The 14,180-nt window shown below is 34.2% G+C and overlaps 2 protein-coding genes across 2 annotated transcripts; one reads left to right on the forward strand and one right to left on the reverse strand.

Annotated features, from left to right (window-relative positions):
* Nucleotides 1-855: 855 nt before the first annotated feature.
* HELRODRAFT_157200 (hypothetical protein) lies at nt 856-8,528 on the reverse strand (the record flags this gene model as incomplete). The annotated part of the gene is made up of 16 exons (XM_009022025.1): nt 856-899; nt 1,404-1,566; nt 1,910-2,047; nt 2,484-2,586; nt 3,234-3,292; nt 3,802-3,902; nt 3,960-4,093; nt 4,199-4,306; nt 4,527-4,568; nt 4,851-4,959; nt 5,362-5,500; nt 5,785-5,787; nt 6,399-6,561; nt 6,891-7,006; nt 7,980-8,129; nt 8,457-8,528. The coding sequence occupies 16 exons, from the start codon at nt 8,526-8,528 to the stop codon at nt 856-858; spliced, it is 1,644 nt and encodes a 547-aa protein (XP_009020273.1).
* A 3,109-nt stretch (nt 8,529-11,637) lies between these two features.
* On the forward strand, nt 11,638-14,180 carry HELRODRAFT_81481 (hypothetical protein; the record flags this gene model as incomplete). Its single annotated transcript, XM_009022026.1, has 5 exons — nt 11,638-11,732; nt 12,763-12,884; nt 13,023-13,180; nt 13,663-13,835; nt 14,090-14,180. Coding segments are annotated over 5 exons (639 nt in total), but the record flags the coding sequence as incomplete, so codon positions are not given.

The raw sequence follows: 14,180 nt of genomic DNA on the forward strand, positions 1-14,180 counted from the left end.
TTCATACTGATGTCTTATTTGATGTTTGTATGTTTTATGTGTTGTTTGTTGTTGTCGGTTGGTTGCTGCTTATGAGTGCGATAGAATTGAAGACAGATAATAATTTTTTAACTTAGGCACCCAATAAATTTACTTTTTACCGATAAAATAAAAAAAAAATCCTGAAATAATCAGCAATAGCCAGGAACAAACTTAATAACAGCTCCTAATTTCTATCTTTTCACATTTATTTTTCAATATTTGAACGAATTATGATGAAAAATTATTTCAATCAAAATAATTATAATACAAATATTAAATATATTATTATTTAGTATTATTATTATTATTACTATTATTACCTTTATTATTATTTATTTTCCATTGTTATTGTTGTGCTCTCACGCGTTTGTTTATGCATGGTAAAACGTTCAAGAATTATTTCCTATCTTATTTATGACCTCCATTATTATTTTATTATTTTTTTTATTATTGTTTTTATTATTATTACAATTATTATTATGCTTATTATTATTATTATTATAATTATTATAATAAAAATAATGAAAACTTTTAAGTGCACGATGTTTGTTATGATTTGAGCTGTCTATTCTCCAATCGACTCTTACAAGCACTTCAACGATTATTATTATTATTATTATTAGTAGTAGTAGTAGTAGTAGTAGTTGTTGTTGTTGTTGTAGTTGTAGTAGTAGTTGTAGTAGTAGTTGTAGTAGTAGTAGTAGAAGTAGTAGTAGTAGTAGTAGTAGTAGGAGTAGTAGTAGTAGTAGTAGTAGTAGTAGTAGTAGTAGTAGTAGTATAGTAGTAGTAGTAATAGCTGCAGTAGCAGCAGTTGTAGTAGTGGTAGTATCATTATTATTGTTGCCGTTTATAAAACACATTAACGAAATCTCTTGACTCTTTAATCTTTTAATCATTAATTAAAATTTAAATTTGTGCAGCAATGACACATATTGGAAAATGAAATCTGATCAAATTATGTAGAATAAAATCATTAAATGGTAATAATTATAATGTATTTAAATGAGATTTAATTTAATCACATGAATTATCGAAAGTTTTATATAATTATATGGAGAATCATCTATGTGCTATATTGTCCATTTAAATAGTTGAATAAAAAAAACAAATTTATTTAATTTAATTCATCTATACTGTTACAAACCGTTACATGTGAATAGATGTTGTTTTTTTTGGAACAGTCATCAAAAGATAAACACTTCACACGCACACTCAAGCACACACACGCACGCACACACACACGCACGTACAAACATACAAACACAAACTTACATACATACAAATCAACACACTCACACAAGCACACACACACACTTACGATCACACTAAAGTCGTTAACAAACTAAAATTACCACCACTGGCATTATAAAGGCCACTTAAACCAGGCCCGATTGTGAATGTTTCCGTGAAGTTCGACGTGCATTTGAAGCCGCAGCCGGCCCAATCGGGGAACTGATCCAAGTTGAAGTAGGCCCTACCCCAGGTGTTGATGGCCAGTTGAAGGGTCAGCAAGCAGACGACGTTTTGTATTATTCCAGCTTTCATCTGGAAATTTCAGCGAGTTGTTATGTTGGATGATCGTCGGAATGATGAAGATGATGATGAAGATTGTGCTGAAGATGATGATGAAGATTGTGATGAAGAAGATGGAGATGCTGAAGATGATGATGAAAATGATGAAGAAGATAACGAAGGAGATAATAAAGATGCTGGCAAAAATAGAGATGACAATGAAGATGATGAAGAAGAAGAATATAATAATATAACACCCATAACAGAAGCACACGGGCTACAAACATACTGCCACACACCGTATAACACCACAACACACCTCGCCACACCACACACCGCCACACCACACCACACAAAACCACACCACACTCCACACCATATCCAGTATCTTCATCTTTCCATAGGCAAACACAATAGCGTTCGGTGGTGTGGCTACAGGCAGCATGAACGCGAATGAAGCTGATATCGTAACGGGCACCATGAGGTAGAGGGGATTGATTGACAGCGTGGTGGCCTGTGTGGTCATAATTATTATATCATCAATTATAATTATATATATATAATATTTAAATAAATATGTTATAATTTATTTAGGGTTGTTAGCAATACTTAGAAATTGTATCGCCAGTACCAAAATCTATAATATCGAAACTCATTTTTGAAAGCATTGCCACAGTAGCAGTACTTGTAGTAGTAGTTGTTGTTGTAGTAGATGCAGTAGTAGTAGTAGTAGTTGTAGTAGTAGTAGTAGTAGTAGTAGTAGTAGTAGTAGTAGTAGTAGTAGCAGAAGTAGTAGTAATAATATTTAATTTGATTATTTTAACTTATTATAAATTATTTTAACTTATTATAAATTATTTTAACTTATTATAAATTATTTTAACTTATTATGAACAATCGAAGGACTCATTAGCTCAACTACAGAAGCGGAAGTGGACGTGGCAACTGACCAGCTGAGCAAGAATGGGCAGGAAGATAGTAGCTGTGGCCACATTGCTCGTCACTTCCGTGAAGCCCGCGGTCAGAGTGCTCAAAATAAATACAAGACCCCACCTGTTGAAAAATGGATGTGATTGATGTGATTGATGTCGTGTCGATGTTGTTGTGGATGTGATTGATGTCATGTCGATGTTGTTGTGGATGTGATTGATGTCACGTTGATGTTGTTGTGGATGTGATTGATGTCATGTCGATGTTGTTGTGGATGTAAGTGATGTCACGTCGATGTTGTTGTGGATGTAAGTGATGTCATGTCGATGTTGTTGTGGATGTAAGTGATGTCACGTCGATGTTGTTGTGGATGTAAGTGATGTCATGTCGATGTTGTTGTGGATGTGATTGATGTCACGTTGATGTTGTTGTGGATGTGATTGATGTCATGTCGATGTTGTTGTGGATGTAAGTGATGTCACGTCGATGTTGTTGTGGATGTAAGTGATGTCACGTCGATGTTGTTGTGGATGTAAGTGATGTCATGTCGATGTTGTTGTGGATGTGATTGATGTCACGTTGATGTTGTTGTGGATGTGATTGATGTCATGTCGATGTTGTTGTGGATGTAAGTGATGTCATGTCGATGTTGTTGTGGATGTGATTGATGTCATTTCGATGTAGTTGTTGATGATTGACAAAAAATTGGTTGTGTCTGTTTGTGAAGGAAGAATGCTTTACACCAGGGCACACTCCAGCCCTATACGAACCTTGGTAGGTAGTTGAGGGAGATGAAAAATTGACCTATGACCTGTGAGAGACCCGATTCCTGTGTTTGAGTGGTTTGTATTTCGGATTTTTTTGCTTTTGTATAAATGTTTGTTTTGTATTATTATTTCTGTAAAATTTTGTTTGCTTGCTAGTTTGTTCATTTGTTTGTAGACTCGTTTGTTCAACATACTTCATGCTAATGTAATAGTTTTTACGTGGTTACATATAATTTAAATTTTCTTCTTAAACAAATATTTAATTGAACTGAAATCTCTTAATCCAGTATGATCGTCATCCATTAGACAACAAACAAACACCAAGAGAGTTAAACACAAACAAACATAAATACGTATAGCCCACAAGCAGACAGCAGACAAATATAATACAATTGAAGATACCAATAAACATAAAATACACATATAAGCAAATACATAAACATACAAACATAGGTATAACAAACAATACAAACATAAAATACAAAATATACAATATACAACACTATATATATATATATATATAAATACAATACACAAATACAAAACATACAATAGAAAAATACACAAATACTTTGCATGCTTCAGCCATGGCGAACCCCCCTCCTAACAGCAATAGAACGTTCCAGGGAATATTGCTATGTACAGTGGGCCAATCCAATAAGGCTGGAACAACTTTCATATCATCGTCGTCGTCATCATCATTATTAGCGTTATCACCATTATTATCACTGTTAATTTCAACGTCGCCGCGTTTTTTGTTCTGCGCTCGCCTGCAGTTGAACCTGAGAAATGAAGGACATCTTGAAGGCAGCATGAAAAGCAAGACTGCTACTGTCACCGCCACGCAAGAGTCAGTCACCCAACTGGAATTATTTTTAAACGATAAAAACATCTTCACCACCACCAACATCATCATCAATATCATGATCACCATCATCTACGTCATCGTCATCGCCATCTTAACTTACCCAAACGGGACTAAAAGGCTTCCCCAGCCAGGAACGAATTCCGGGTGCCTGGTTAGCCACAGCAGAGCAAGGAGGATGAATAATAATAAGATGACTGCCTCTGCGAAACTGATGACGATGATGATGATGACGGTGATGATGATGGCGATGATGATGATGACGGTGATGATGATGATGAGGAGGATGATGAGGACGATGACGGTGATGATGATGATGAGGATGACGATGAGGACGATGATGAAAGTTCGTACATTTTTTTTCTTTCGTCCGTTTGTTGAATGACAACAACAACAACAACAACAACAACAACAAAACATTATGACATCACCTCATTTTTCCTAATTTTGCGTACTCTTTCTTTATGACGTCACTGGCAGAATCATCGTCGTCGTCATCTTCGTCACTTCTACTCTTTATGATCTTTGGTATTAATTTTACTATTTCTCTGTATGAGTTTGGAAAAAGATTGTTTGAAAAGTCAGTCGGTCGGTCTGTAAAATTAATTAACCAACCAACCAACCAACCAACCAACCAACCAACCAACCAATCAACCAGCCAATCAACCAACCAACCAACCAATTAACCAATCAATCAACCAACTAACCAACCAACCAGCCAGCCAATCAACCAATCAACCAACCAAAAAACTAACTTGAAACCAAGAAAAAGAAGCATAAGCCACAACCAGGCAAGGAACAATGACAGAATCATATTCGGGAATGCAAACACAAACCAGGAACTGAAGTTTATTCCGGAACCCGCTCCATATAATCTAATTATTATTATTACTATTATTGATACTGATACTCTGCCATATCATCGTCATAGGCTATCTATTGCGGCAGAAATGTGAAATAAATCAATTCTAAAATTAATTAACTCTGGTCATACTCCCTCGACTCGAATGATGAGCTTCTCAGATTAATACTCTATTTATTGCATTTGACATTTTATTTTATTTCATTATTTTATTTTAGTTGTATTGTCATTTTCATTGTTTTTATTGCCGAATAAAAAATTGTTCCCATTATTTTTGCTTATTACTATTGCTAATATTATTATTATATTATTATAATTATTACGGCAGAATAAATAAAGCTAGAATATAAATAAAATTTTCAACGACATTAATGAAAAAATTGAATTTAATTTGAAAAAAAAACTCTCTCCCGACACATCTAATTGACCCTTAAGAACCAAATTCGGGCCGGTCCCCGTCAAAGTGGCAGTCCCTCCAATGTTTGCCGCGTACGCTATACTCAGTCTCATTCCTTTACCAACCTCTTCGAACCATCTGTTTATCTTATTGTTGACGTCATCGTCGATGTTGGAGGGAGTGTGGGTAGTGTTGTTTTTGGCGGTGATGTTGTCCGTGGAAAGTGTGTTGTTGTTGTTGTTGTTGGAGTCAGCGGTGGAGTCGTTTGATTCGAAATTGTTTTTGTCGTTGTTTCTAATAAGGTTGTTGTTGTTGTTAATGCTGTTGTTGTTGTTGCTGTTGTTATTGTTGTTGTAATTATTGGCGCAATTGCAACACGTAAAAATCATTTCCTTGTTGTCGTTCGATCTGACCTGCTGGTTCATGTTACCTTCTGAAAATATTGTTGTTATTAAATCATCATTGTTGTTACTGTTATTATTATTGTTATTATTATTATTATTATCATTATCATTATTATTATTGTTTTTATTAAAACTTGGAGGCGATGTGCATCTTCTGTTCTGTGTTGTTGTTGATGATGGTGCTGTTGTTGGTGGAGATGCCGTTGTTGTTGTTGTTGTTGATGATGATGATGGTTGTGGAAGTGCTGATGTTGTTGTCGGTGATGGCGGGGCTGTTGCTGATGTTGTTGTTGATGACGTCATGTGGTCCAGTTCCACGACGGCAATTACGTCATCACTGGTATTTTTGGAACTATTTCTCGTTAATGCTGGTGATTCGCATTCCTTACCTGAAAGTTTGAAGCGGTTGTTTTTGCTTGTCTGAACGTTTTTAATAAAAATCTCGACTGCTTATGTTTTATTGAAACAATGATTTTGTCAGAAAACTTAATTTTTTTCATCAAAACTCACCTGAAACAAAACCGTCATTATAAACGCCAACGCCTTCAGCGCTACTTCTAACGCCACTACCACTACTACCGCCAATTTTTGCACTACCACTAATGACGTCACCATTTTCCACTACAGTAACCACCAAAACGTCATCGTTTCTGAGGTTCTTTTTAACCCCCTTGGCCTTTTTTATGTGGCTCTCTAGTTCGTTGAGTACTGCCTGGGCGATTGGTATCATCATCGCCGTTGTCGCTGTGTTGCTTATCCACATGCTTAGGAAGGCTGTGGTCGACATGAAGCCGAAGAAAAGCCTGTGTGGTTGTGTTTGTGTGGTAGCTTGTGGTTACGTGTAGTTGCGGTTGTGTAGTTGTGTGTGGTTGTGTGTCTGTCGTGTATGTGTGGTTGTGTGTCTGTCGTGTGTGTGCAATTTCGTGTTGTACGTGTGTAGTTGTGTGCATGTGGTTTTGTGTGGTCGTGGATGTGTAGCTGGGTGTGGTTGTGTGTGGTTGTGTGTAGTACTGCCATTATTATAAACAACATCATCAGTGACATTATCATCGTCGTATCACTTTTATCATCACTGTTAGAATCACTTTGCAATCACATTGTCACCATCATTCTCATGGCCACCGAAACTGACCAGCATGGTTTCGAACCGACAAGCATGAGAACTCTGAGAGCAATTCTCTTGTGCAGATTCCACTTTTCCACGGCTACTGCCACCATCAGCCCACCAAAAAATAGCATGTTGGCGTCCTTTTGGTGAGATGATGACGACGATGATGACGATGAGGAAGAGAATGATGTTGGTGATGAGGATGATGATGTTGATGACGACAATCTTGAAACAAATTTTCGATTTTTAATTAATTTCTGTTTTTTTTTCTGAATTATTTTTTAAAACAAGCTTGAAATTAATTTATTCTTTCCTTTCACGCTAACTTTAATCGCTAATCACCGTCTCTCTCTCTCTCTTTCTCTCTCTTTCTCTCTCTCTTCCTCTTTCTCTCAATGTATTCAGTTCAGTACTGAACGACGACTAAATGATGATGTTTACTGAGTTATGTACGTTAAGATTCTACTCTTTGATTATTTATTACTCATTCATTCATTCATTCGTTCGTTCTTTTGTTCGTTCTTTCATTTTTTCGTTTGTTCTTTTGTTCGTTCTTTCATTTTTTCGTTCGTTCTTTTGTTCGTTCTTTCATTTTTTCGTTTGTTCTTTCGTTCGTTCGCTCATTATACATCATTCATTAAGTCAATTATTTATTTGTTTAAATACTCAATCAATCGTTCAATTATTCATACATTCATTCAGTCAGTCATTTGTTCAAGATCCAGAATTTTAATGATTTATAACTCAATTTTTTAATTGTTCATCTATCCATTTATCCATCCATCCATCTATCTTATCTTCTTTTTTATTCATTTATTTTATATTTTGCTTTTTCTTTCATCCATTCATCTATCCGTTTAAGCATTCATTTTCATAAAAATTCACCCATCCATATTGTCAATCAGCAATCCACAGTCAATCAGCCACCAATTACAACCAATCAATTAACCGCTCATTCACTAGATTATTGACAATCAATAACAATCAATTACTTAGTTATTGACAACCAATCGTAATCGACCAATCACTCAATGACAACCAATCAAAAACAACACCCCGTTACTGACAACCAATCAAAACGAACGACGCATTTATTAACAACCAATCCGAAACCTTGAAATAGTTCTCGCAGACTTTTTTAGTATCTAAGACACTCAACCATGGAAAGATAACAATGGGTAACAATGCTGTTACAGCCATTGGGATTGCCTCCGTCATCCAATAAAATGCCATTATCATTATCCCATATGCACATTTTCCAGCCTGCAAATTTGTATTTGATATTTGTTTCTAAGTTTGTTTGTGTGTGTGTGTTTTGTGTAAATGCGTGTGTGAAACGTTGTATGTGTGTGTATGTGTGCGTGTGTGTGTGTATGTGTGTTTGAGAGGTTGTATGTGCGCGTGTTTGAGAGGTTGTATGTGCGTGTGTGTGTGCGTGTGTGTGTATGCGTGTGAGCGTGTGTGTATGTGTGTTGTTGATAATTCGAAAAATTAATCGTAAAAAAATTATTTAATTAATTATAAATTGAAGTATTTAACTAATTATAGAATAATCAAATATAATTACAACTTAATTAGTTAATTACTAACTGGGGTTGGCACAGAAAGGGGTAAGGGGAGGAGGGCGAGGGGTACAACTATCAGGACCAATCGCATCCTCATTGCCCAGATTCTTCGTAAGATCGACTTCTTCATTGTTCCTCTCTGATATGTGGAATGGAAATATAGCAAAGATGATTGAAAAATGTGATTATCGTGATGACGACGATGACGACGATGTCGCTACTGTTGTTGCTGCTGCTGCTGATGATGATAATGATGATGACGACGACGACGATGATGATGATGACCAATGATAATGATGATGACGATGATGACGATAAACCAAAAAATATTACCTATACAAAAGTTACACTTATCAATGTTTTATACATACATGTATATTTTTGTCTATGTTTAATACTACAGGTAGCCTTTGTTATAAAATATTGAAAAAGATTTAATTAAATTTTAATTACGTCATTACATATATATATATATAGATGTGTGTAATTATGATTGTGTGTGTGTGTTCGTGTATATATAATGTACGTGTATGTACATTTAGAATATATATTCATCTAAAAATGATTATATATATATAGAGAGAGAGAAAGAGAGGAAGAGAGAGAGAGAGAGTGAGAGAAAGAAAGAGAGAGAGACAGAGAGAAAGAAAGAGAGCATAAACAAAAAAACCATCAGTATATTATACTACAATTAAAAAACTAACTTAATCGTATTTATTCCTTGAGTAGTATTTCTTAGAGATACCGGAAAGACCAAGAATCTATTTATAGAATTTATTGACCGTGACAAATTGAATTATGTCATATATGTATATATATATATAATTATAATTAAATATATATATATATAGTTTAATTTTGGGATGGTAATGCTGTTTGTAGATTTACATGCATAATCAAAATATTATTCTTCTTATCTTTCATCTTCGTCTTGTTGTTGTTGTTGTTGTTCTTCTTCTTCTTCTTCTTATTTTTATTATTGATATTGTTGTTATTACCATTATTTTTATTATTATTAATATTTATGTAAAATGTATTCAATGACTTATCAGCCAACTAAACTATGACTGATATAGCGCATAACGAATCAAATATCTACGTATTTCACTTTGTTTACAATCGGTAAATATACTAAAATTTATTTTAAGTGTCGTAGTAGTAGTAGTAGTAGCAGCAGCAGTAGTAGCAGTAGTAGTAGTAGTAGTAATAGTAGTAGTAGTAGTAGTAATAGTAGTAGTAGTAGTAGTAGTAGTAGTAGTAGTAGTAGTAGTAGTAGTAGTAGTAGTAGTAGTAGTAGTAGCAATAGTAGTAACAGTAGTAGTAGTAGAAGTAGCCGCAGTAGTAGAAGTAGTAGCAGCAGATGCAGTAGTAGTCGTCAATACTAACTTACATTCAACAACACTGATAATGATATCCGCTGCAGTCTAATAATAATTCGACTCCGAATTAATTATTAATATTAGATAAGAATAATTGTATAAGAATATCGAATCTCATCTTCAAGATGATTCACGCACACACACATAGCCACATAGCCACACAGAGAAAGAGAAAGAGAGAGAGAGAGAGAGAGAGAGAGAGAGAGAGAGAAAGAGAGAGAGAGAAAGAAAAGAGAGAGAGATATGTAGAGACACATTCACAGACAAGCATAAATAAAAAAAAAACACATACACAACACATACACAACACACACACACAAACATATATACACACACACACAAACATACATACAAATAAGCATACAAACGGGGCATCGAATTTCTCACCGTATTTTCATTCTCATCAAGGATAACTAATGGTAAGAATTAATGAAGACGATAAATAACAATAAAAATAAAAAACAGATTAGTAACAATAACGTAAGCGTACAGTAAATTTTATTGTAAATTTAATGTAAAACGGTGTAAATATATTGTAAAGAGACGTAAAAACGGACAGCTTCACACAGAGTTGCAGTTGACAAAAGTTTGAGAGACGATGATAAAACTTTGAAACTGTAAAATCAGCGGTTGTAGTAAGTTCTGAAGCCAGAGGATGATTCATATTAACAACTGGATTGGAGTTTAATAAAAGTTAAAAAAATGTTAAAGGTCTCATTTCCTCTTCCAAAGTTCAGAGTTCAAAATCAACGATACGTAGAACAGCGTATTGAGAAGTAGTGAGACAAGGAGGTAGAGAGATTTAGAGAAAAGAACCAGAAAAAGCAAATGCAGATTTAGCAAAAAAATGTTTAACACGAGTTAACAAAAAGTGAGAACAAGAAGTAAAATAAGAAAAATATATATTAAAATTATAAAAAAAATACATCAAAATCTGTATTTAATGTAGTATTATATGCATTTGAAGTCTGGATCATGATAATGATTCGTCGAGTCTTGTTATATCTGGATAAAATATCTAATAACAAACATATCTGGATATGAATATAAATTATATATATCATGTATTTAGATAAATTAAAAATAATAAAATAATAAATGTCAATAATTACCAAATAATACTTCAAGAGCAGTATTTTGTAGAGTATTATGTGCATCTAGTTTTAAAGGGTAATCAAATAATGAGCACATCACTGTTTTAAAAATAAACCACTGCTTTCTCCATAGCAAAAAAAATATTTTTTAGTGGCTTAATTGTTTTATTTTATTATTTAAATAACTAATTAAATTGAATTAAATTGTATTTATTTTATTTTATTTGCCAGTGATTTGTTTAATTAATCATAATTTATGGCGATCCGTTAGATTAATTTTTCAATTATGCGTTGAATAATAATTACATTTTTAAAATTAAAATTAAATCTAAAAGTTTAAAATTTATTATTGAATTTAAAAAAAATTAATTTGTGTTTTTTTTTGGGGCTCACTATTCACTAATTTTTACGAGTTATGGAATTTTATCAAAAAAAATTATGGGTTTCAATTGTGGCATATGACATTTAATTAATAAATAAATACACTTATATTTCATTTTAGACATCATGTCATGTATGTATGTATATGTATGATATGATATGCATATGAATGTGCCAAAAACTTAAAACTAATTTATGTACTTACATAGGGAAGAAAAATGATTTGGTAGTGCTGATTAAAAAATTCGCCCTACTCACCCTGTATAATCACCTACAACATTAAAATCTTCACTAAAAGTTGTATTCCCAGTTAAATATCAGCCAACAAAATCCGGTTTCAATGATCGGGATGATGTCAGGATGCAGCAGACCCTCCACTAAAATCATCCCCGTGACTATGGCCTGGCTGGTTCTCATCGGCGGAACCACATTGTTCTTTGTTTTTGTGTTAGTCAGTCTTTGGTAACATTTTTTTTATAATCTTTGGTTAACTTTTTTCATATATTGTATTTTAATTTAAAGTGTGTTATATATACAATAGTGATGATAATGATGTTATTGACGATAATGATAATGATGAGGATAGTTATTATTATTTGTGTAAATAAAATATATTATGATTATAAATGAGTGAATAATTGGTGAGGATATTGATAATGATGATGATGATGCTGAAAAATGAAAAGTATGAGATAAAGTAAATTAAATAAAACTAAACAAGATACCAGAAATAATTTGCTTAATTGATGATAATTCTATTCAATTACATGGTGGTCTTCTTAGTATCTTTTGTTTTGTTTGTTTGTTTGTATATTTGTTTGTACATTTGTTTGTTTGTTTGTACATTTTTGTATGTTTGCTGGGTTTTTTTGTTGGTTGGTTTGTATTTTATTTATGTTGCTTGCAATGTTGTTTGTTTGTCTATAAGTGTAGTTTGTCTCTTTGTATACTAACATTTCTTGTTTTGTATTTCCTTGTTGTACAGCATACCTGTGTTTTGAAACTATTTACAAACAGACACATACACACGCACACTCAAAACATACACACACAAAGACATACAAAACACGCACGCACGCACACATACACACACACACATACATAACTGTTACATACGTTAATGTATGTATGTGTGTATGTTTGTATGTATGTATGTATGTATGTATGTAATTTGCATATTCAATATCTCCATGGCAATACCAGTTCTCATGTTCTGATGAGTTTCCTTCATCCAGGTATACGAGTGTATGCAAATACAATGCATACAAGTTCATGATAGTTGTATACATATAGGTATACATACATTATATATAAATAAGCATACATACATACATCTACATGCATACATACATATATACATCTAGATACATACATAGACACACATACAAACAAACATACACACACAAACATATATACATACAACCACACATACATACAAAGACATACACAAACACTCACCTACATATACATACCACAGCATACCTTACCTCGCCACAAAGTATGGTCCATTGGTAGTCATCGTACATAGTCTGGTGACTATTTTCGTACTGGCCAACTTTTCAATGGCCACTTTTATGGATCCCGGGGTTTACCCTAGAGGTGGGTGGGGTGGTGGTTATTATAATTATTCCCACTATATTATTATTATTGTTATCAATTACTTTTATAATTATTTTAACCAATTTTAATTATTTTAATCAATTTTAATTTTAATTCATTAACGACCCTGGTGTTCAGCCCACGAAGATGAGGCCCACGAGGACGACTTCCACGCCCCCCTCTACAAAAATATCGAGATCAACGGCACGACGGTGCGCATGAAGTGGTGCGGTACTTGCCAGATATACAGGCCCCCCAGATGTTCACACTGCAGTGTCTGTAACTGCTGTATCGAGGTTGGTTGGCTGGCTGGCTGGTCGATCGGTTGGTTAACTGATTGACCGTTGGTTGGTTAGCTGATTGCTTGGTTGGTTGGTTGGTTAGCTGGTTAGCTGATTGGTTGGTTGGCTGATTGACTGGTTGGTTAGCTGATTGGTTGGTTGGCTTGCTGGAAGGTTAGTTGCAATGTTGTTTAGACATAATGTGAAGTTTACCCTTAAGTAATGTTATTGTAAACATTTACAAGCTTTCCAGGCTTTATAAAAGAATATAATTAATTATTCATAATTAATTATTCGTCACATTGTTGTCCTTTTGCCAATTGTTACTATCATTATAATTTCTATCATATCATGACAACTTCATCATCATCATCATCATGATCGTGACCATCACACTGATCATCATCCACCACGACCACTAGTTTGATCGTTATCATCACCACCACCGCTACAATCATCACTATCATCACCCTTTCTGCGATCATTACCGTCACCAGTCCTTTGACCACCACTGTCCATGGGTAAACAACTGCATCGGTCGTCGTAACTATCGCTACTTCTTTCAATTCCTCCTCTCTCTCACCATCCACATCTCCATCGTTTTCTCCTCGACTCTTATCTACGTGCTCGATCATAGGCTGTACGTCACAGCACCTCACTGTATCGTTAGGTTGGCTGGTTGATTGGTTGGTTATTTGGTTGATTGGTTGGTTGGTTGGTTGGTTGGCTGGTTGGTTGGTTGATTTGGTTGGTTGGTTGGTTGATTGATTGGTTGGTTGGTTTGGTTGGCTGGTTGATTGGTTACACACACACACACAAACACAATGCAATTATACACACACACAAATAAATACTAACAAATAACCTCAAATACCTTCAAACACGGCAACACACACAAACACACACACAAACACACACACATAGCATGTGTTTAATGGTACTGATTGGCCTGTTAGTTGTACCTATTTTCGGCCTAACCATCTTCCACATTGTACTGGTCATAAGGGGCAGAACT

Source organism: Helobdella robusta (assembly GCF_000326865.2).
Source record: "Helobdella robusta unplaced genomic scaffold HELROscaffold_30, whole genome shotgun sequence".
Classification (NCBI taxonomy): domain Eukaryota; kingdom Metazoa; phylum Annelida; class Clitellata; order Rhynchobdellida; family Glossiphoniidae; genus Helobdella; species Helobdella robusta.